The sequence below is a fragment of the Plectropomus leopardus genome, chromosome 17 (assembly GCF_008729295.1).
Source record: "Plectropomus leopardus isolate mb chromosome 17, YSFRI_Pleo_2.0, whole genome shotgun sequence".
Lineage (NCBI taxonomy): Eukaryota > Metazoa > Chordata > Actinopteri > Perciformes > Serranidae > Plectropomus > Plectropomus leopardus.
Window position 1 is genome coordinate 6,516,503 of NC_056479.1, and position 23,352 is coordinate 6,539,854.

The 23,352-nt window shown below is 42.2% G+C and overlaps 1 protein-coding gene across 6 annotated transcripts in view; it reads right to left on the reverse strand.

The window, feature by feature from the left end:
• The window catches only part of LOC121956111 (RNA binding protein fox-1 homolog 3-like), a 546,203-nt gene that overhangs the window by 100,451 nt on the left and 422,400 nt on the right, over positions 1-23,352 (reverse strand). Inside the window, exon 1 of one of the 6 annotated variants that reach the window (XM_042504226.1) lies at positions 4,132-4,478. The exons of the other annotated variants lie outside the window; for them this stretch is intronic. Coding sequence (XP_042360160.1) covers positions 4,132-4,257 — 126 coding nt within the window. The 5' untranslated portion in view covers positions 4,258-4,478. Of the gene's footprint in view, positions 1-4,131; positions 4,479-23,352 lie in introns of those variants that run through there. 6 annotated transcript variants of the gene reach the window in all.

Consider the following 23,352-nt stretch of genomic DNA (forward strand, 5'->3'; position numbering starts at 1 on the left):
GCTTCCCACCCAACAGCATCGTCTTAGATAATAGAGTTACATTTACGAGCGTTGCCATATGCCCACCCAGTGCCTGGTAAATAGAAAATCCATGAGATGCCATGTTTTTATGGCTCTGGAGACAGCTACTAACTACCATGAGCAAACCTGAGCTACCCCGTCAGCTTCGGCTCGTGCCATAAATATATTTATACTTAAATACGGGCCTACAGCGGTGAGCATTGCATCCCGTAAAAGCCTCACCACACTGTAATTCATAACTCCCTCAATATCCAGCGCCATAACTCACGAAATGAGCCCCTACAATACAAATTGACGGTAGGAGAAAAGTGACATCATCCTGCGGAAGGATGAAGCCGGCACCTCATGTGGCAGAGAAACTCTCCCCCTGTCGAGGAGAGGGACGGCCCTTCAGCGGCGGTGTGATACCGCCACTTTTTTTTTGTAATCAGAAGCCCACAGTTCTCCCACCACACCGCAGGGAGTCTCTCCTTGTGTTAATGAAAACAAACATTTAGCCGGGATTTATATGCGCCGCAGCCGACTACAAAGAGCATCAAAGCAAACTGCCTGGGAACACACACCCAAACACTGCTGCACACAAATAAAGGCAAGGTATGCTTCACTAATCTTTTATGTAATAAACTCCTGTCTTCCTGTGATATCATGCGGCGCCATGTTCACACATAATAAGCAAAGCTGTTCGGAGCCCAACTTAATACAGTGTCTTATTTGAAATGCAAACAAACTGTGAGGCAGAGGCTATCACCTCAATCTATTCCCCTTCTGTTCTCTGGCTGTCATCTCACACGAGCCGACGCTGCAGCCCTGCACTGTGGCGAGGAGGAGGAAGCAGGAGAGTGGCGGCGGTGGTGTGGAGGGGAGGTGGGGGCAGCATCCTACGAAGGATGGGTGATGTGGGAGGAAAAAGGGATGGTGGTGGTGAGGTGGTGGGAGTGGTGAGGGGGGGTGCTGGCCACAGTGTGATTCAGAGGGTTGTTTCCCCTCACAGCGCTGCAGGGCGAGGATTTACCGCAAAGGGGGAAAAAAAGAGAAAAGAACAAAAGCTGCTGAGACATTAAAGGGATTTGAAACAAAAAGGGATGTTTCATGAAAATAGCACACAGGAAGTTTCAATTTCAGCTCTGTCTTGGACTTTTAAAGGGAACCTAGTGTGGACATAAATGTGCACACACACACACACACGTGGCCAGGTACACACACACACACACACACACACACACACACACACGCACACACACACACACACACACGCTCAAGAGGCTTACTGGCCATTGGGAAGATTTGGATGTTACAGGGATGTAGTGGAAGGTAAAGCCACCTAAACTCTGTTTGCTAACATTTTTACTTGCGGAAAGGAGCTCAGGAGGCTTTTAACAGCTTGACATAAACACAGAAGATATAAAATATAAGTGTCGTCAAAATGCAAACAATTAAAATGAAACTGAAGGTACTTAAAGGAATATAAATTTTAAAAAAAAAACCTTTAGTTTTATTTAATTTAAAAATCTTAAAACCGAAAATTTCAGATCACCAACCTGAGTTGACAGATAAAGATGCACAATATTGGATTTCTGGCAGATATCCAATATGCCAAAATATATATATCAATTTCAATTGGCCAATAACCAATACTGATATCAAATATCCACTGTTTCTCCCCACCTAATTTTAGTGATCATCAAGTTTCTTCTTTCTTTTTTTAAAGAGTTTCTTTGGACCTTTCCACTTTATTGGATAGGACAGTCTCAAGAGTGAAGGGGGGGGCTGACATGCAGCAAAGGGCCAAGATTGGACTCAAACTCGTGGGCCCTGCAGCAAGAACGCAGCCTTTGTGGGCCCCTGCTCTACCAGGTGAGCTACCAGGTGCCCCAGATCATCAAGTCTCTTCTGCAGCTGATTAAACATCATATTATGTATACTCTTATTGTGATGGCCCACCAGCAGATGGAGACATGATATACATTTTTTTTCATTGTATATAATATTCATTGATTGTGCAAAATAAGAAACACACTTGATGTTTTCAATATGTTCACTTATTCAATAAAATTAAATAAATATTGGTTCGTGATTTTGGCAGAAATCAGCATGATGGCCGATTCCGTTATTTCATTTTAAAGCCAATAGCCGTAACAGATGACGTGCCGATATATCGTGCATCCCATAGTGACAGATTATCATTTTTGTCCCCTATACACTCACACAGACACACACACACACAAATCTGAGTATCATTTTAGTGTCAGAATAAGAGTTTGCAGCCTTGGCTCCTCTACAGTGTGTGTTTTGGTGGCACCTGGTTGTCCACATGCCTCCCCCCTCGTCCCCGGCTGGCCGGCGGGGTGTGCCCGCTTTGGACAGATGGGTGGGAGGGGGTGAGGGCCATTACCATGATGGTGTGGGAGAAAGGGGGAGGAGGAAGATTTCAAAATGAGAATGTTTTCCAGCTTCATCGTTATTTCCCCCCAATCACTGCGGTAACACACACTGTTTACTGCAACTCATGCAGCTGGTAGTAAAAATCTGAATTGGACCGTCCGCCCCCTCCTCCTCCCCACCACAACCCCCTCCAAATCATCCCATCACTAACGGCGCTCCCGTCCCCAACTCGCTGAATTAAAACATGTGAATAATTCAGCAGATAGACAGACAGGCACACGGGCTCTTAAGAGTCACCTTGTTGTTGATTTTTTTTCTCCCACCTTCCCTTCAGAAAATTGCAGTCTTCAGGTTTCACAAAACAAGGGGATCAGTGACAGAATCAATTTCCAAAGGAGGAGGATGAAAAACCAAAAAAAAAGAAAGGGAAAATCAATGTTAATTTGCAGAGATATATAATTATTCAAAGTGTTGTCACTTGATGGTGATCACCATTAGAAAAATGAAGGGGTGTGGGAGAGACTGAGGAGCCCGCTGTGGCCTTTGGATAAATTGAGACAATGCTCAATATAAAATAAGTTTTAATTTAATTGTAGTCTGGATGCAGTGTGTGTTGTGAGCATTTTTTCTTTTATTTGTAACAGCAGGAGTTTACTCAGTAAAGATATTTAAAATCAAAGGGATGTAAGGTTTTAAAATCAGTGATAAGAGGAGATAAGATGACATGAGAAATGGAAATCTCTCACTAAGCATTTTAGTCTTATATTTGTTTTCGCTTCATAAAACTAAAATGCACTCACACTGGAGCTGAGTACAGATATCAACCATTAAATAATATAAATACAGGTGATGTAAAATCATATACTGCCTGCTAATACTCACAGAGGCCTTACACCTCTAACTTTCATATTTTAAGGGTTGAAATTTATATATATATATATATATATATATATATATGTTATATATTTATTTATATATTTATATATATATATATATTGTATTTTTTTTTTTAAACAGCTGGAATCTGTTTGGGTTTTTTCTTTTATTTCCAGGCGTTGAGCTGATCCATGTTGGGGTCAGTTTAGGTAACACACTCAGAATTTGGACACCGCACAGGTACTCAGTGCGTATGAATTATTTTCCTGCACAACAGACAGCTAAAGAAAGAGTTGACATCCTCATGCGTTAAAACAAAAAGCCAAGAAGAAGAAGCAATTTCTTTGGAATCTTCCACTTTAAAAACTGTAAAACACCCTCATCTATAGCAGATAAGTGACAGGAAGTAACAAAGTGGCCAAAACACTTCCAAGCACAATGAGTCATGAAAGCCATTGATGTATACAAACACTGCGTGGCCCAGCGTCACAGCAACCGCTAATTCACTGCTATATTTCACTCACAAAAAAAGAGGGGGTGGGAGTGAGGAGAGAAAGACGAGAGGAAATGAAGAACGGGACGGTTGAGAGGATAAAATTAAAAAGGCAGCCCCCCTCTCAGCCCCCGCCTCTTATTTTCCCACAAAGGCAGGGTTAGGGTCAAGGGTTAGGGGGGGTGAAAGTACTCACGGTACCAACACAAAAGCAAGCGCGATGCTATCACGTGCCGCCGAGGAGCGCACGGAGGGAACGGAAAGGCACAGACGGAGAGCAAGTGACAAGAGGAGGAGGAGAGAGAGAGAAGGAAAGAGTGAGAGAGAGAGCGACGGAGGCGAGCTTCATTCAGTCTTACCTCGGGCAGGTAGAGGAAGGCAGGGGGACACTGGAGCGAGTGTGGTAGCATCCCGGAGCCGGAGAGCAGCAGGCAGCCGGAGTTGGCCATGGAGCTCAGCGTGGGGTGACGGGACGCTTTGCGCATTTAGCAGGGAGATCCTTTCGCTCTACTCTCTTTCTCTCTCTGTGTCGCTCTCTCTCTGGCTCGCTCGCTCACACTCTGTGTCTTCGGATCACTTCCTTTCTTCAGCCTCCTCTTGCCTTTTAAATTTCCCTTTTGCTGGCTTTTGTGCCTCTATTGAAGATGTAGCGGGGAGGCGAGCGGTGCGCAGACAATGTGCATGTTCCACCTTTATCACTATTGCACTCTCCCTCTCTCTCTCTCTCGCTCTCTCTCTAGGTCTCTCCCCCCTTTCTCTCTCTTCCTCTCTCTCTCTCACACTATCCCTGGCGCGACTCTGTTTACTTTGAGCGCGATAAAAGCCAACATAAGCATTCAGACACAGAAGGGGAGGTTCTGTGCAAGCCGAGGAGGAGGCGGAGGAGGAGGAGGGGTTGTAGAGCCGGCAGGGGGTTGGGTAGGTTAGGGTGGGGTTATAAAAGTGGTGGTGGTGGTAGCATTGAGGGAGGGTGGAGGGGGGTTACTGATGAAGTCCCCGATGGATTCATACATCAAACGGGGCTGGCTGAATAACAGAGGGGATGTGAATGACATTAGAACAGCTGATCCTGGGCATTAGCACCTCCTGGGACACTGCATGCTGCCTTTTAATTGCGGGGCCCCCCCAAACCGCAAACACACACATAAACACACACCCCCTTGGTGGCCGGCCCCACCTCCCTCTCCTCCGCCCCTGTGTGTGTGTGTGTGTGTGCTCAAGGACACGTACTGTACAGCATGTATAGCATACGTATATGCAAAGCCGGGGGAAAATGCATTAAAACAAAAAAAAAAGGGCTTGTTATTAGGGCCGGTTGTGACATCCTTCTTCATCTGCCTCGTGCCTCGACCAAGCTGTTAATATGCATCCAGCCAAGCATGTACTGTAATGCACGCTAAACAGAACACGCAAAACAACCCAGGGCTTCCTTTTAAATGTATCTTTTTGATTAATTCTGTTTGATACGGCTTTAAAAGAAGCAGACAAAGAGAATGCACAAGATGGATTTGTTACATCATAGGCGCCAGTTGGGTATGGAGACTCCATTACCTTAAAGATGGAGAAAATGCAAATCTTTAATCTTACCCAACAGCTCTAGCTTGAAAACCTTGATGCCTCAGCAGAGATTGGTGGGCCATCGCCAAGGTGCGACAAGGTGTCTTTACTCTTGATCTTATAATTCCTCTTAATACAATCAAGTCAAGACAATGTGTATTTACAAAGTCAAAGTCACAAATTTGCCTCTAAGGCCTTTACAATCTCTTCGACATGCAACTATCTCTGTATATCCTCGAGCATGATGCTATCACATGACACCAAGGAGCGCCCGCAGGAATTAAAGGATAGATGGAGAGTGAACAAGACGATGCCAGTCAAACGATACAACTTACAAGATGATTTCTATCTTTAGGGTGGCTTTTTTTCAGCAATTCAAAAAGGTCTAGTGGTGTGCTCGCTGATGGCTGTTTCTCCATTTGGAAAAGAAAAAAAAAACTAAGACAATCAGAGCTCTTTAGGCAGGATTAAGAAGAGTGATGTTATCTTCCTGTGCCAGAGCAAGAATAATGGTGCAAGAATAATGGCAACAGAAAAATTGTCTCAAACAAGGCAACGAGCATGGATGAGACTGACGTAGCTATACAGTTTGTTGAAATCAAGTTAAGGCTTGAACTGGATTCTGCAGGGTGGATATAAAAAGATTAGTATTGTTCACAAAAAAAATGTGTGGCTGGCTTTTTTTATGGTTACAAGTATTTTAAGTGTGTTTCTGTGTTTTTTCTTTTCAAACATGCCTCCTTACAAGAGTCAGGTCAACAATCAACTGCTTAGAACACCATAGTCTGCAAAGATACGCAACTTTCACATGAATCTTTGTTGGACCATAACTTAAGCAATACAGAAGTAACATCTTCTCTTTCACTAGGTGTTTACATTGACCCCAATATTTCACTCAAAATCACAACCAATCAGAATAAAAATGCCCAATGCAACCACCTAAAACAGAAGAGACCACCCTCATCCAGCCCAATCTTAAGGAATTTCCAATCCATTTAAGAGGGGTGGTGTAAAGTTTTGAGAAACTGTTACACAGGAAAATATAAGCATCTAATTACCATATACATGCTTAATCCCATAGTTTCTCTCTAGTTGGAATAAACATCTTTTTTTCCAAATGTTTGCCCTGCTTGCAGATGACATTAAGTGACAAAGGGAGTGCATGCACTGCAACAGCTGTTTCTCTGCAGCTACCTCTGCTGTTTTGAAAGAGTGTCGTTCATTTGTTACATTGTTGCAACATATATTCTGTTCAGTTATTATTTCACCATACTGACTGCACAGGGCATACTCTGGGCACAGATGGAGCTGCAGAAAGTCAGACACAGTGAAAGTGAAACTGAAGTGTTTTGATATGGTGGCTCTAAAAATTTGCTTTCACTCTTCTCCGCAGCAGCAGTCCATCTATCGGATCTAATTAGCTCTGACCGTACTGACAGATCAATTATCAACAATTCGAATCATCTGAGGAAAAATGAAATCTTGAAGCGCTCTGCCTGCACTGCGTTCACAAACCCACAAAAACCTCAGTATTTAGAGAGGGGATACAGACTGAGGAATGATACAAAGGGGACACACACACACAAAACAGGAAGTTTGCTGACACCCTCGGGAATGATCACCGCCACACAAAGATTCTAATTCTGTGGGAACTCTGAATGCCATGTTGTTATGTGAGTGCTGTGACTGATGAATGTCATATCTGACTTTGAAACAGCAGCCTTATGCAATATTGTTGTTACAGGCCACAATGTGGAGTTGCTGGACATAAAACAGTCCGGGTTACGCTTCAATTTTCTTACTACAAAATGATCTGAACAAGCAGAACCACTTCTTACTCTTCACTTGCGTATTGAATTTCCTGAATAACCTTGGAAGAGAAACTTCCTCTGATATATTTCTTCACAGTGGGTGTACACTGTACACAAGTCAAGAGTCAAAAGTTATATCCTCATTATTAGATCACTCCATTTAGCTTCCATGTAAACAGTTAAGTTGGAATGTTTAATCAGAATTATTTCTATTAGACTGAAGAACTATTGTCCACGTAACCGCAGATCCTGAAGTAAAAACATAGAAACCAAAAGCAAGCACTACCACAGCTCCAGTGTCCCCTGAAAATAACACAGATGGGACTGATACGCATATTGTAGGGGTTACTGATCCATTTTCTCTTTTTCAGTCTTTCTGCGAGTTTATTACCTGGAGTATCACCTTCTAACTTTGGTGCTTTGGCCACACTGGCAGTAATAATGGGGTCCTGCTGTGGGAGACACAACACGAGCACAGAGGAGAATTAACTCGCTCTGGGACACTCCCTCTGCAGATTAAACAATTCCAAGCAGGCAGCGGGGGGACGGCTGACCCGTAATTACACATTCATACTTGTACTTTGTGAACTCAAGTAAAAGAAACTAACAAAACATCAGTAACTCAAATAAATTCTCACCTCCATTAGCAGCCCTCTGTATTGCCTCTATGCAGTCTCGTCCCTGGATAATTGGCCTGACTGTTTGATGCAAAGATCAGTCGTCACAGATATGTGACGTTGTTTAGACTGAACGTTTTGGCATCGCCTGCTTAAGTTGGGAATCCATCTCCCTGTCTATGTATTTTTCTGTCTCTCGCTCTTTTGCGCTCTTTTTTCTCACTCTTTTTTCTCACTCTTTCTGTCTGTCTGTCTTACCCAGTTAATAATTCAAATGAGCACTGCCAGATCACTCCCTTCAAAGGGAGTTGCTGGAATGTTCTCAACGGTGCCTTTTCTTTTTGTCATGTGAAATCAAAGCCCTCAAACACGGTAGAGATATCCTCAGTTAACTCCCCACACGGCTGTTCTGCCAATTAAAGAAAGATCAACAACCGCTGCGAACGGCTCACAGTTGATCACCAAAAGAGGAAAAAAAAGTGATCTTAATCACTATCATCCTCATCATCATTTTTGTCACCGTCACCCTTTGTCTTTGTCTGTGTCTTCCTCGCGGCGCAATCACCACATCGCTGTGGCAGCCCTGTAATAATCAGCATAATCATTATTACCACAATCACCATCATCATCACAGGCACTGTCAACTCTGTCATGTCTGTCTCCTGAGTCTGTGCTGCTGGCCTGTTATAGAACAGGATTTACCCTCCGAGGATTTACAGAGTCGGCATGTGTGTGGATTTGCGCAGGTGTGTGCGTTTTGTGTTGAGTGCCCCCACTCTGAGATTCAGCTGATTTGAGGCATTACAAGATTTTAAATCCGGTTTTAATCTCCTCTCAGAAACATCCACCAACATCCATCTTTGTATACAAGACACACAGCTTTGGTGTGACAGAAGATATGGAGTGGTTTGTCTTCGGAGCCGGTGTTATTTTAATGTGCTCCTCAAAAAAAAAAAAAAAAGGTTGAAAGCAGCAGTTCTAGCAGTAAAAAGCCATCACATGCACTGGGAGCTCAGTCAGCAATAATCAAAGGCAATACAAGCGGAGACTAATGGGGCCCAAACGATTGGCGGCGCATTCCTGTTCTCCACTGTTTATCGTATGACCGCTGATCAATACGGTCCACTCGCACAAATCTTCATAAGAGATGACTGTTTATTTCCCTTAACTCCCATCACTCTGACAGTGGAGGAATAAGTACCCAGATCCTTTACTTAAGGAAGAGCAGCAATAACACAGTGTAAAATAATCCATTAAAGTGCTGCAGACAAAATATTTCTTATGCTGATGTATAAATTATGTAGAGTGTAATCAGGATGGCAATGTAGTAGCTGCTCAAGGTGGTTACAGTATATACATTTTAAGAAATGTATATACTGCTTGATAATTTATCCATAACCACATTTAATAATACAATCATGTGTTCTGTTCATAAAATCTTTCAAATCTATAGTCACGACCGTTGGGATGTTCTTGAACTTGGCACACTTCAGTTTCTCACAGTTTCCCGAAATCACTGAGACATTATCATCAGCTGAATGTTACTGTTTTCACTCACGTGTTTTGTTCTCTGTTATCATTTACCATGTTTATTTGCGTTTTTATATATATATGTATAGTAGTGTATTCATGACATTTCTTTCAAGAAACAGTGGGTCGGATTTGGTGGAATTCCTTCAGTGTTCTTTTTTCAGAAGGTTTTTAACGACAGACAAATTGTCAGCAGAAGTCTTTTCCTCTCCAAAACAAAGGGACCTGCTGATTAAACTGGTATAAACACTGAATAAAGCAGTTTTATGTCAATAAATAAAATAAAATAAATAAACAGTGTTTTTTTTTTTTTTGTTTTTTTTTAATGCTACTCATTGCTGAGGGAGCAGGGGGGGAAATTCTTTTTAATAAAAGCTCTATTTTAATAATTTTTTTATGCACTCTGGCATCTTATTGACTTTTATTATGAATTGTGATGAGAAAAAAATATATTAGTAGTTATTTGTAATACTGAATACAGAACTGCTATCATGGAAAATTTGGTTATTGGAGGAAAGTTAAATGTATGTATTTAAGTAAACAGTGGTGGAATGTAACTTACTTCATTTATTCAAGTAAAAGTATAAATAGGATGACACATAATTAGATCTGGGGCTGTTTTTATAATTAGACCTTTTCTTATTTTTGTGGCCAACACAAAAATGCAAACACATGAAAGGACCTAACTAGAGTTACTGTTTGGTTTGTCCATTCTGAGCTACTGTAGAAACATGGTGGTACAATGTGATGATCCAAAGATGAGAACCTGCTCACTATGTAAATCTATACAGCTCATTTTAAGATAATATAAACAACACAAGACTCTTATTTTTTTTTTTTTAGAGGATTATACACTAAAGAAAACATTCATTGTTTTATATTCTGCCAATATATCAACCTATATCCTACACACTGGGCCTTTTATTTTATTATTATTAATTCTTAAATCAAAAGTTCCTGTTATTTTTTCTCCAAAGCCTGTTTTAAAAAGTTCCCCTCGGTCTGTCAGTAGGAAAGTTTTGGTGGAGCAAAACAGAATCAATCTTTTTTAAATGTGGTTATCTCCCAAAAGTATATAAATAGAAATATTGAGTCTAAAATTAATGAAATCAGTCAATAAAATACCAAAATGTGTGTTGGTTTTATTTTAATATCAGAATGTAAAGTAGCCCTGGGTTGCTAAACTCTCTGAATTCCCCCCAAAAATCCAGAGAACATGACCTTGGTGCCCTCACCTGTAGTTATGGCCCTGGCTTCAATTAATAAGTGACTGCAGCTGTCAGATAAATGTAGAGAAATAAAAAAGTGGTTTCTTCTAAAATGTGGTGGATTAGAAGAAGACAGATGCAGATGTAGGGAATACTCAAGTAAAGCCAAGTACCTCAAGATAGTAAATGTACTTTCTACCACTGCACTTGGACACATGGACACAGCTCCCTCATCAGGAGGACCGCCACTTACAACAACACAAATATGTGAGGATGCAGATTATGCAATATTATGCACGGACCCAAACTTTGTAAATATGTATGAAAGTAAATATGGAACTCTGTCATATTCTCCATTAGTCACAGTGTGAAGTATAATTAGTCCATCTGAGCCACTGATGTGATTACTCGAGCTGCAGGAGAGAGTGCAGAGTCCGAAGGGGGAGCGGCACCCACCCGTCCACCTCCCCCCACCCCACTGGACACACAACGGAGACCTCTGGAGAGGCGCTGTGAAGAAAACAAAGCAGCAGTGTTGGTGCTGGTGGATTTTGTTGAGAAGCGGCGAGGCCTTTGGAGGGGCACCCTTGAAGTGCCCCTCTGACAGGCTTCCTCATTATCTGGCATCTCCAGAGTGCCAGCCAACCCCGCTGAAGAAGAGGGGGCACGAGGACGCCTCGATCAGCCGGCCCCGGGGGTACTCAGAGAGGGGAGGGTTGTGCTCTCGCTAAAGGTCCGCTGATTATATCTCAGGCCCAGAGCTTCAGGGATCCCCACTAATTAAAGGTTGTGTCATATCTGTTAGAGATAACAAACCTATGTAGCTCATCATTTTTTTTCCTTAAACAGGGAGTCCATTTTACAGACTTCCCTCCTCCCCGCGGATATCCGCATTCTGCGGTGTTACACTGTAAAATCTCACCAGTTGATCTTCCTTAAAATAATATTGTAAACCGACTGCCCTGAGAAAGGAAAGTAAATATAATCCTAATTTATGTTTAGTTTATAAGTAGCTGTTAACTTTACTCAAACATTTTGCTGTATTTACATAATTTTATGATGTTCCAACTGAAAAATGACAAGTGAAATTAGCTTGTGCTGTCTAAGTGTAAGCAACTTCAGTAAACCGAGTTAAACAGTTACTTAAACTGATCATCAGGAAGAGAATTTTGCCAATGAGGAAGTTAGGTGTTGGAAGTTGTTGTTTTTTTTGGTGACCAGCTGTGTGCAACACCATTTTTTGCCGACACTAGATATCAAACAAAAGCCATAGACTGTGTTGTATTAAATTGCTGTGAGCTGTTAATTCACTGCCTCTAAGCAGAAGAGAGAAGATAATGTTAGAGCCTGAGCAGAGTCTCTCTTCTTCTGTGTTGCTGCATCACATCCGCCGCATCCTCTACCAAAGAGTAGTGTGACAGTGTGACAGTCAAGAGCACTCACTCTGCAGCAAAGTCTAGGGACCAAAACATCCCCAAAAACAGACCGCTCAACACACTGAAAAAACAAAAACCGTAAAACGACTGCTCGACTTGAAGCTATCTCTGTCAACTGAGGGATCTCCGAATGATGATTTCAATTTCCAAATTAAGGGGGCAGCCCAACTAAATGTTTTAGTAAACTTAACAATTAGAAATAAATTAAACATAAATTAAGACTGACAGTTATACTTACTTGCATTTCACAAGGCAAACGGTTTCCTAGATTTTCAAAAAAGAAAAATTCACTTGTAAGATTTTGCAGTGTATGGCAGGCTGCAGGCTTGGTCTGTATTCAAGGCTGACCAGCTTTCTGCACCCAGAGGAAAGGGTTCCTGTTTAACCTGCCCTCACCCATCTCAGCGTGCCAGCGGTGTTGTGGAGGCATCAGGGATCCTTTGTCTAGAGGCATAATTAAAGCTCTCGTTCATTATTTCTTCACTTTGAGCGCAGATCTGAGTAATTAGGAGGCAGTGCCACGGGGGGGAGGGAGGGTGGAGCTCACATGGAAGAATATACACATATAAAGAAAAACACACATGCCTGCACTCATATAAACCAGAAGAAAGTGTACGCACACATAGAGGGAAAAAAAGCTCTTGTTCAATCTCAGCACCAAATGAGCTGCATTCATCTCCCACCTATCTTTGGATGCCAATATCTGGCTCCAAGTGAAGTATGCTTTTTCTTCCCTCAAAGCTGTCATGTACTAATGCATTGATTAAAAATTTTGATTAAATGGACAGTTAAGAGAGGAACTGCAAGAGCGATCTGTGATCCATGCCGCAATTGGACGCTGGGATAGGATGTGAGGGGCCCTGGCTTTTGCTGCGTTCGGAGCTTAGGCACTTGCTTCTGCTAATGGATTTTGAAACAGAGCTTGGCTTTTATATGGTGTCATTCATCCTCATATGTTTTCGCCTGCCGCGTCTCACAATCACTGCTTCTTTATGGCAAACTAATGCACCGGGTGCTAAGATCAGCAGGTTGGCCCCGGCCATCGCTCACCCAGCTCCGGCCAGATATTAGGACGTTTCGAAAAAGCTTCCACCGGAGGAGGCAGAGCAGAAACGGAGAGGTACTGACTCTGCCTCCCACACCGTCATACATCAAGCATCCACGCCACGACATCTACACTCGAAACACACATACATACACACACCGAGGCACTGCTGCTTCGACGAGGAAGGAAAGCAGGGGGGGTTGATGGAGCTTTATGGCTGTGGACAGTCGACGTCAATACATTGAGCGTTTTACCACCCTCTTATCCAAAGGTCTGGTTTGCTCGCGGCTACAAAGTGCCGAGGTCGGGGTGTGTGTGATAGGTGGTGGGTGGAAGACGGGGCTTTGTCTAGGCATGGTGGGAGACAACCGACGGGGGCGATGGCTCACGCCCTGTTAGCCCTCTAGGCCAAGAGAGGCTATGATAGAGAGAGAGCTGACAGGGCAGAGGGACGGCCAAGCATGGAAATCACATCAGATCAATGATGAAAAATTCAGTGGCGGCAAGAGTCGCTCTTGGGGACGATGTCACATGGTGCATGTAAGCGTGTGACTACTGACTGTACATGGAGAGGCTAATGTGTCAGCCAGCAAATATGCATTCGCCCATTTTGTCTTCTGGGGTTGGAGCGCTTGGTTAGAAATGAGCCTAATAGTAGGCAGAAAATGAATATGTGAGAGTGAAAAAGCCATGTTTGTAGAGCTATACTTGCAGATGTACACATCTGTTAGTATTAAATATTACAAGTTTGTCTCTGGGGCTTTACAATGTGTAGTGCTCAGATAGTTATCCTCCATCCCTAAACCCTCAGTACCTTCCAAAAAATCATTGCACTGAAAAAAGGGATGGAAAGCAACAGAGAGTTTGCTTCCAACTGTCTATCAATATCAACTACACATCAAAATTATCCATGTAATTTCTTGCTGCTGTGCCTCAATGCAGGTAAACAAACATTTAAAGATATTGAAAATAAGTACGCTGTTGTAAATCACTTCTAGGATGTAATTTCCACAGGAAGAGTACTTCACTGGAAACTGCTGCGAAGCAGAATAATTCCTCGTCTCTCACAAAGAACATAACAAAAAACTTTGAAGGGTATTAGCTACATTTTCTCAAGACATTTCCGAAGACTTGATCCTTTGTGCCCTCAGCCAAAAAATATAACACTTTTGTTTTTTATGTTTAACTTCTAAGACTTTTTTATGCACTACACATATATTTCTCAAATTTTGGTCGCATATTTGTTCAAATCTGCGTTAGTACGACAATCCATCCACCTGACAGGTGGCATATCAAGATGCTGATTAAACAGCATCATTACTACACAGGTGTGCCTTGGGATGTTCACAATAAAAGGCCACTCTAAAAGGTTCGGTTGCATTTTAGAGTCAAAAATGCCACAGATGTTGCACATTTTGAGTGCTATTGGCATGCTGACTGCAATGATGTCCACCAGAGCCGTTGCTTGTGGACTTGTTCACTCACGACAATAAAGTGTCCTAAATGTTGTTTACTTGAATTTGGCAGTACATCCAACCAGCATCAAAATCACAGACATGTAGCAACACCAGCTCATTACCTCCACAACTAGCTTCATCACCCGCAAGATCGTTTGAGACCAGCCACACCAACAGCTGATGCAACAAACATTTGATGCAACAAACATTTGAGGGAAGCTCATTTGCATGCTCATCGTCCTCACCAGGGTCTTGAGCTGACAGCAGTTTGGCATTGCAACTCATTTATGCAGTTGTGACGCTGGTTGGATGTTGTGCCAAATTCAGGAAAATGACACTGGAAGCATTTTATTCTAGTGAAAAGAAAAATCACATTTGGTTCATGCAAAGCAAAAGATTTGGTGGACATTCCTGCAGTCAGCATGCCAATAGCACACTGCCTGAAAACTCTCAAATTGCACATTTTAGAGTGACCTTTTATTGTGACCGTACCAAGGCATGCCTGTGTATTTATAATGCTGTTTAATCAGCATCTTGATATGCCACACCTGTCAGGCAGATGGATTACGTCAGAAAAGAAGAAGTGCTCACTAACACAAATTTTAACAATTTTGAGAGAAATATGTCTATTGAGTGCAAAAAAGTCTTAGATCTTTAACTTAAACTTATGAATTTATGTTGAATTTAAACTTTGTTCAGTGTTGTTATTTTATCTATAAACTGAATCTTGAAATGTACTATTTTATGATTTTATTTTATTGATGTTGCACATTCCCAAGTATTAGATGTAGCATTCTTCAGAGGTGTTGGTACCTTAAATCTACACTCAAGTCCAAACCATTACCCGATTCTGAGTCCTGACATTTAACTTCACTTTGAAGCATTTTGATTATTTTCATAACCCAGAAGTGCAAGTGCAAGTACGCGCACACACACACACAAACACACAACTGAACAGTACTGTAATCATGCTAAGTTGCCAATCAATAAGTCAAGCCAATGTTCTCAAATGGTCAGGGTACACAGTATGGCAGCTTTTCTCTTCTGCCACCTTTTTGATTGCGTTCACCTGTTGTCCTGGCCTGAAATCAGTCCCTGATTCTACAGCTAGAGTGGATACTACCTGGCAGCAGTGAAAACCAGAATCGCTCTGGACTCATGAGTACTGAGTGTGAAGACACCTGACAGGATGTGCTGCTTGACAAGCACACGAATCGCTTGTTCATAACCAAAATGTCCCACAATTTAAATCCATCCAAAGCAATCATTCTCAAAATCTACCATCCGTGTGCATTTCAGATTTCATTGACGTTCTGTTGAAAAAAAAAAAAAAAAAGCAACCTTAACCATAATGGCTGCAGCCCAAAGCGAAGTCAATTACATAGATTGGTGCGGTGACATAAAGTGTATTCCATTTGGGAGCAGATTGGTCATGCCCAGTAATGTTCCCTTCCAGCAGGCATACCTTTGACCATTACTCTAAACAGGCAGTTGGGGAACCAGAGACCTATTTCCCACAACTGTGAATGCTGGTGTGTCTCCCAGAGGGGTCAGGGGTTCACGCTGCAGCTACCATGCTCTCATATTTAGCAGCGGCGAGTGAGAAATGGTACATCAATACTGCCAGACGCGCAGGGCCACAGCGGCCTCCAACACACACATATCATATCAGAATGGAGCGTCACAAACCACAGCCGAGCCGTGGGGTGTCAGGAAATGTGTGGATATATGTGTGTCTGTACAACTTTCGGCTTCTGAAACACCTTGACTACTTGTGTTGAATGTGTCTTTGTTCGATTTTAAACATTCTTGGTGTATTTACAGTCACACCTTAGAGTAAAAACCAATGAATGGTGTCAGTTGTAGGCTTAGATTCAAGCTGTTATCCCATGTTTCTACAACCTTCCTCCTACTTGCTCATTTGTTAGTGCATGTGCATTATCCTTGACTTAACTGATGAGAATAAACATGTTATGCCTGCCTCATCTGCTACAGGTTTCAAAGGCCGGTTATCAGCCTTTCAAATGTCTGTTTACATATCAAACACGGCAAAAAAGTGGCACTTCCAGTAGGTTCCATTTCCACTTTTGCTAGGTTTAGACCAAAAAACAGCACAATTAGGTGTTTAGAAAACACACTGTGGTATGTCACTTAAAACAAACATCTCTGGTTAAAGAAACTCAAAGAATCGATCATGGCCACGTAAAGTCGTGGCCTAACATTAAACATTAGCTGCCATTTCATGTACTGATTATGACCTACTGAACCTAACAGTCTGTGTGGAAGGCCCCCTCTAATGCATATCTATGATGCTTAACCATATATAACCAGCAAAACCTGTTAATAGGACAAAACAAGCAATTTGAAGGCCCTGGTAACTTTAAAATTTGCATTTTCTTCACAGCGTTTTTACATTTGAAAGATTATATGATTGATCATTTACACAGAATCTTTCACTCATCCTAACATCTCCAATTGCCAGAAACTCTCAAAGATAGCTCTCCATCAATCTATCATATCTAATCAATCCGGCACAACTGCACTACAGGCTCACAGTGTAAAATGAAATTAAATTCATATTTGAAAAAATAAAATACCAGAAATACAGTCAACAACCAGGAAATGCATGAGGTCTGGGACTGCAAAAAGTTATGATCCAAATTCTAACAATCATGGCATTCAAACACTGAATGGTTGACTGTTAGTTTGAAATTGATTTTACTTTATAGCTTAAGAGTTCACCAAGGTCTTGTCCTCAGCTCCATCTTAAATCTTTTACCCCCTCTGAGCTTAAGACCAGGCTAAAGACTAAAAATTGACCCAGCTTTTCCTTTGGGGCCTGGAGGCTCTGGTCGTCCCAGCGTCTAAATCAGTACCTTCCTTTGAATCGCCTCTTCTTCTTTGCAACAGGCCTTTTCATAAGCCTGAATGTTTTATGGAGCAGGTTTTTTTCTACCCGTGTCTTTTTTTGTTACCATGCCTGTTTGGTAACCGCCTGTGTTTTGAGAAGTGCTACTTAAATAGAGGCTCTAAATATAAAGTTTGTGTGGGTGTGCGCCTCTGTCCTAGTCCCAGTGTGTTTCCCCTCAGTGTTTGGTGTGTCTCCGGCTGGAGATGTTTTTTTGTGCAGACACCTGCCGGGCTATAAAACCTTCCTGTGTAGCATGAAGTGCCTGCAGCGTCTGCTGTTGTTACCTAAGATCCAACCCTGCCCTCTGACCACATCACCGGCAGCACACAACAACAACCCCGCCACCTCCTGCATTCCTCCCATTCCACCGCCATCAAAACGTAGCTACGGGGACTCTCGCACTGATACAGATTTTCCACGGACATCTGCCCCGAAACGATGGCGGCGCGAAGAGAAAGGGTGTAAGAAATTCTGCCCAAAGGAGGTGGAAGAAATGTGAGCGTAATATCTCTGAGTGGGAGTCATGAATGTAATATTATACTGAACCCAAATGCTGCGATCGCTGCTCAATATTTTAAAAGATGTCTGGTTTTAATGCCGCCCTGTTGAGGGCATAATATCGATGGTTCCAATGGAAAATGTTAAAGTGTCAAACTCTGCGAGGCGCCTATCTGTGGGAAAGAAAATTACAAACATACATATATACACGTGAAGGTGTCACATAGGTAAATGTTCAAGCACAGCACCCTTGGCGAGAGGGATTGTTTTTTCTGGTCATGCGTGTCCATTGCGATCAGTCATGCTCATGTTGCTGTATTACTTCCTGTGATGCTCGCTCGCTCTTTCCCTAATGCTTCTTTTTCTCCAGTCTCTAAATGCTATCTGTCAGTAGGTGTTGCAGGACTGATAGAGGCTCGTCTGTTGCCTTTCTCATTACAGCGGGGGAGACAAAACCCGGCAAGCGCAGTAACCTTTCATGGAGACAGAGGGAGGGAGGCATCCACACAGAGCCAGCACCTCCGTCTACTTGACATAACCCTATTACCGCTTCCTTAATTTGTCCCGCCGTGACAACTCGCAGCCAAAGAAACGGTTAAAAGAATGAGTGAACAAAAGCTGCATTGCATTATGGGGGGTGGAGGAGGGAGGGAGGGAGGGAGGGAGTTGTTGAGGGTGGAAGACAATGGGAGGGCAGAGCTGATGCATCAGCCATATTGGATCATTTCTAAAACGCAACACATTATCCGGAGGTGGGCCCCAATATACTCCACTTAACTGATGGCTCCCTGTCTCCGCTCAAAGGGCTCTTTTTTTAAAAATTGTGTTGTTCATTAGTTAACTTTTTGTTTCAAATTTCTCTCTCCGTCTTCGTGCGCCAGGTTTAAAAGGCAGCGGGCTGATCAACTGCGACTTAATCAAAAGAGTTTGCCGGCAGTTTACACGAGTGAAATTTCAAAAAGCTCGCAAACGGTGATAATGTTTTATTCTGTTTGGCCTTGTATTCCTTTCGTGAACGTCTACTTTTGTTAAATGCAATAATGTTTCTTCCCCTCATTTAATATTTACAAACACCAAGGTTCTAAAGAAACCTTCAGTGCTTCTTCTTTGTTTCCTAAATCTGTTTGTACAAAATATGATCAAAGCTGCACGCAGGCAGAGTGTACCTCAACATGAAAATGACAACGTCTCAAAAATAACTAAATGACTGGCAAAATGAGTAACAGCTTCAAAATGGCTGATAATAAGAGCCGCTGAAGTGTGAGCTCAGTGAAAGTGCCAGACACTCAGACAAATGTGACACTAAATCCTGCATTTGGCACATTCTAAGTAAACAAAAGTGTTGATAAAAGGAAGCCAAAGCAATCTTCTTTTGTGCGCAAAATTTACAAAAAAAAAAGGTTTTCTTTTTGTGTGGCAGCCCCACGTTTCAGCTCAGGCACCTCAACCAGGAGAGGCTCAAATGAGAGACAGGCACAGTTCTCTGTAATCACACACACAACCGGTTTCAACTAATAAGCTGCGACATCTCAAATGTCCGTTGTGATAATCTGTATCGCAAACTGATCTAACAAAACACTGAAAACACACCTGGGGCGGGACAATACACCACACAAAAATGCAAAATACTCGCCTGTAAAATATTTCGCATCAAAACTGTTCATAGTTGTAATACCTCTGCCGTTATTGTGACATCACGTCGTCACATGTGTTCCACACAACATGACTGGCTGATGCCACTACATGCCACTGCTAAAGCTCTCATTGTCTCGTTGTGAAAAAAATAAATGAATAAATTACGTTGCTTTTTTGCTGGTTGGCCACAGGTATATTGATGCAGACAGTACGAGAAAAATATTGTGTTTTTTTAACAGTAAAGCCAGAAAACATTATCTAGAAACTGAAAATGCAAGTATGATCTGAAAATGAGCATAAAATGGGAACTTTATGGCTCAAAGTAATTAAGGCGGACCGCTCTGAGTGAAAGGTTGTCTGCTGATTGTGTCCTCGACGCCAGGCTCTCACTCAAATATGGTCACTTCAGGGGCCAAAAAAACAAGACAGCAAAGGCGAAAATGCTGAACATCAGGCTGTAAAACTAGAGTTTGTGAGCCAAAAGGTGACGTCACAGTAGCTACGCCCATTCATTTCAGAATCTGTGGGTAATTCTCACATGTGTAAACCAAAATAAACCTCGTCATCTGTGCACTGTAAAGTAACTTAGTACATTTACTCAAGTAATGTCCATACTGTTAGCACAATTTTAAGGTAGCTGTACTTTACATTTTACATTATTTTATACTTTCACTCCGTTCCACCTTTTACACCACCTCATCTATCTTTACATTTGTGACGTCTTTTAAGGGGACAGTGCACATTCCATGGGATTTGTTGGGAATAAGAACAGTTGAATTTCACCAGCTTTATGAATAAAAAAATCTGTATTTTTTGTTTGAAACTGAGCATTTTAACTTCTGAACTTTTACTTGCATTGCAGAAATTCTACATTATGGTATTTCTACTTTTTTCTTGAGCACAAGAGGTGAATATGTCTTCCTACACCACGTGTTTTATGTATCTGGTAGCAGCATCAGCGACGTGTTTGGAATTTTTATTTTAGGGTGGAAAAAAGGATGAGTAATAATGGTCTCTATGGCGAAACCGACAGAAAAAATAAGGACTTCCTGTGTACCAGAGATGACTATTCTTCAGCTCTGGTGAGCACCTGTTTTGCAAGCGAACTTCAGGTTTGGAAGAAGCATAAAGAAGGAACAAACTCTACATAAAAAGGTTTTGTTTAGAGGATATTGGAGAGTTTTTCCGCAGTCATCAGGCCCACCTCTGGGCCGCGGACGTCGTGTCGGGGACTCTCGTGGCTCGGGCTGATCTCTCTCCCTCTCTCTGGCCTCTGATCTGGGCTGCAGCAGTGGCAGCCATGGGTGTGGGTTCAACGCCTGAGCGCGGGAGCTGTCTATGTAGAGAGATTAAAGGGCCTGTATCGATCCACAAGCGCTCATGCATTTTGCATGAGGAAGACATTGTCAAAGAGGCCTCTCAGATTAAAAAAAAAAAAAAAACTAGTAGAGGGAGAGTTCTAGAAAATATGCTGAACTCCGTGAAAAATCTTAATGTTGAAGTGTTATGCATGTAAACTCACTTTTATATATTGGATTGTCCATGAACTCTCATCGACCCGAGATATTACTCGTTTTTCATTTCTTCCCCCCGCTCCGAACACCCCGCCATGCCGTCGTCTTCTTCTTCTCCTCCATTTTTTGGTGGTTAAGGTTGTAATGCTGAAGTCAGAATGTGAAAAACAAGCCCCCCGAAAAAGAAAAGAAAAAGAAACACTGGCAGCCAGAGACTGTCTAATGGCGGCAGTGAGTCTGTTGGAGAATTCTCAAGTAGAGTGTGAATTATTTAGGATGTGTGGCTAGTGTGCAGAGCATGAAGCCACCCCGCCCGGCAACCGCCAGGCAGAGTGGCCGAGAGAATTCAGTGTGCAGCAAACATTCGCCCGACTGAAGTCTTTATTTCTGCTCTTCGCCATCAGTTTGGTGGAGTGAGAGACTGAGGTTGGGCCGGTAGCGAACAGACAGAGGAGTAGATTTTCGAGAGTTGAGCAAAATGTGTTTCCGTATTTGGCACAAAAAATTTACTTGCTCACACGTATGTCTGCCAAAACATAAAGACAGAGAAGTAACTCTGACCCATTTACAGCCCCCATGATGCAGCTGATTATTCATCATCAACATTTCATGCAGGTCATCATGCATGTTTAAAGGCACGTCGCTACTGTACCGAGGACCCCTTCCCTCGCACCCTGAGAGCCCCTCAGAGTCTCCTTATCCTGCGAGCACATGTCAATCTCACCTGAACGACCCTGATAACAAGACAAAAGCAATCAATCTCTGATATTGGCCGGGTGGGAGAGTCGGGGATAACACAGACGCTATCAGCAAACGCCAACAAAGACGGAGATTTTCTGCGTGAGGATGATTAGAAACACGGCGGCTGCTGTGACACGCTGATCTGCGGCGGTTAAACAGAGGCGGCTGTCATCGCTGGCAAATGATGACGCTGAGCGCCGATAGAGGAGATGGGATCTAGGCGTGTGTGTGTGTGTGTGTGTGTGTGTGTGTTAGAGGATCAGAGGGGCTGTGTTGATGCAAAACACAGCAACGCTTTGTACACGCACACACACAGTGAGGCAGGGCCACACACATGGAAAGATCCAGACCAGTCAATGAAAAACACAAACATATACGTACTGTACGCATCGCACCTATAGCGGTGCAGTAAGGAGTGCAGTTGTGGGTACTTTTTCATCTACAGGCAAAAAAAAACAAAAAACTGTAGTCTTAATAAAAAAGAATGAAACACATAAATATGTGTTAAAAAAAAAAACAATTCAGCAGCAGGTAAACCCCCAGAGGCTTACATCTTTTTAACCATGACTTAGGTCACTTAAAAATGCTTAAAGCTATGCTTAACAATTAAATGAAAAGTTCAAAAAAAGGCCTTTGGTCAGAAACCTTCACTGTACCAACACCGGACGCTCAAAACAGTTTGATATCCAAACAGAGCTGCAATGAATGCTTATTTATATTATCTAGTATTTTTTGATTAATCATTTATTTCATGTCAAAATATAGTCCACGGCATCAGTAGCTTGCTTACCAATTAAAAAGATAAGTCACTCCTTCTCTTATCACAGGAAGGCTGCAACTGACGATTGTCAATTAAGCAGGGGATTTCTTGTCTGTCTGTGTGCGTGTGTGCGTGTGTGTGCATGTGTGTGTGTAAAAAAATCCCCAAAATCCAATGTACTGCACTAAAAAAATATTAAGCCTCCACTGAGCTTGAATAATTTCAAGTCAAATAAACAGACCCAAAATGTTATTTTCATATAATAATGTCCATACACACTGATCTAGTCACATAAGGCGGTCCATTGTTTTAATCAGGAACATATCCACACATACATGTTATGTTCACATACATAACTATCTGTGAGTAAATCACCATTTGTGCCAGAAGCGGTTGACCAATAATGCCTTGTCACCCCAGATATCACCCTGCTTTTGGACAGTATAAGTAAAAATAGAGACATATGAAAAGTTATGGGTTGTAAGAAATTTGCAAGAGCAAAACTCTCACTCGAGCGAATGTGCATTAAGCAAGAGACTATGCTCCACGCCCATACACTCCTTAGTTTTATGATCTTCCCCCCAACAGGAGCTGTGCGAGACTGAGAGTGCATTCTGAGCAACCTTAACTGTGACACAACAACAGAGGAAGATAGCTGAAGATAACATCTGCAATCCAAACAGTGAAAGAATAACGTAATAGTGATTTTTAATGTTTATCTATGAAGAAATTAGAATCAGAAAAGGGTAAGCTATAGTGGACTCCATGTAATATGGTGGTTGCAGTATTTGCAAGGAAGCAAATGTGAAGTCTCACTAGTTTTAATTAAAACTTTATCACGCATGCTCAAATATCTCAAA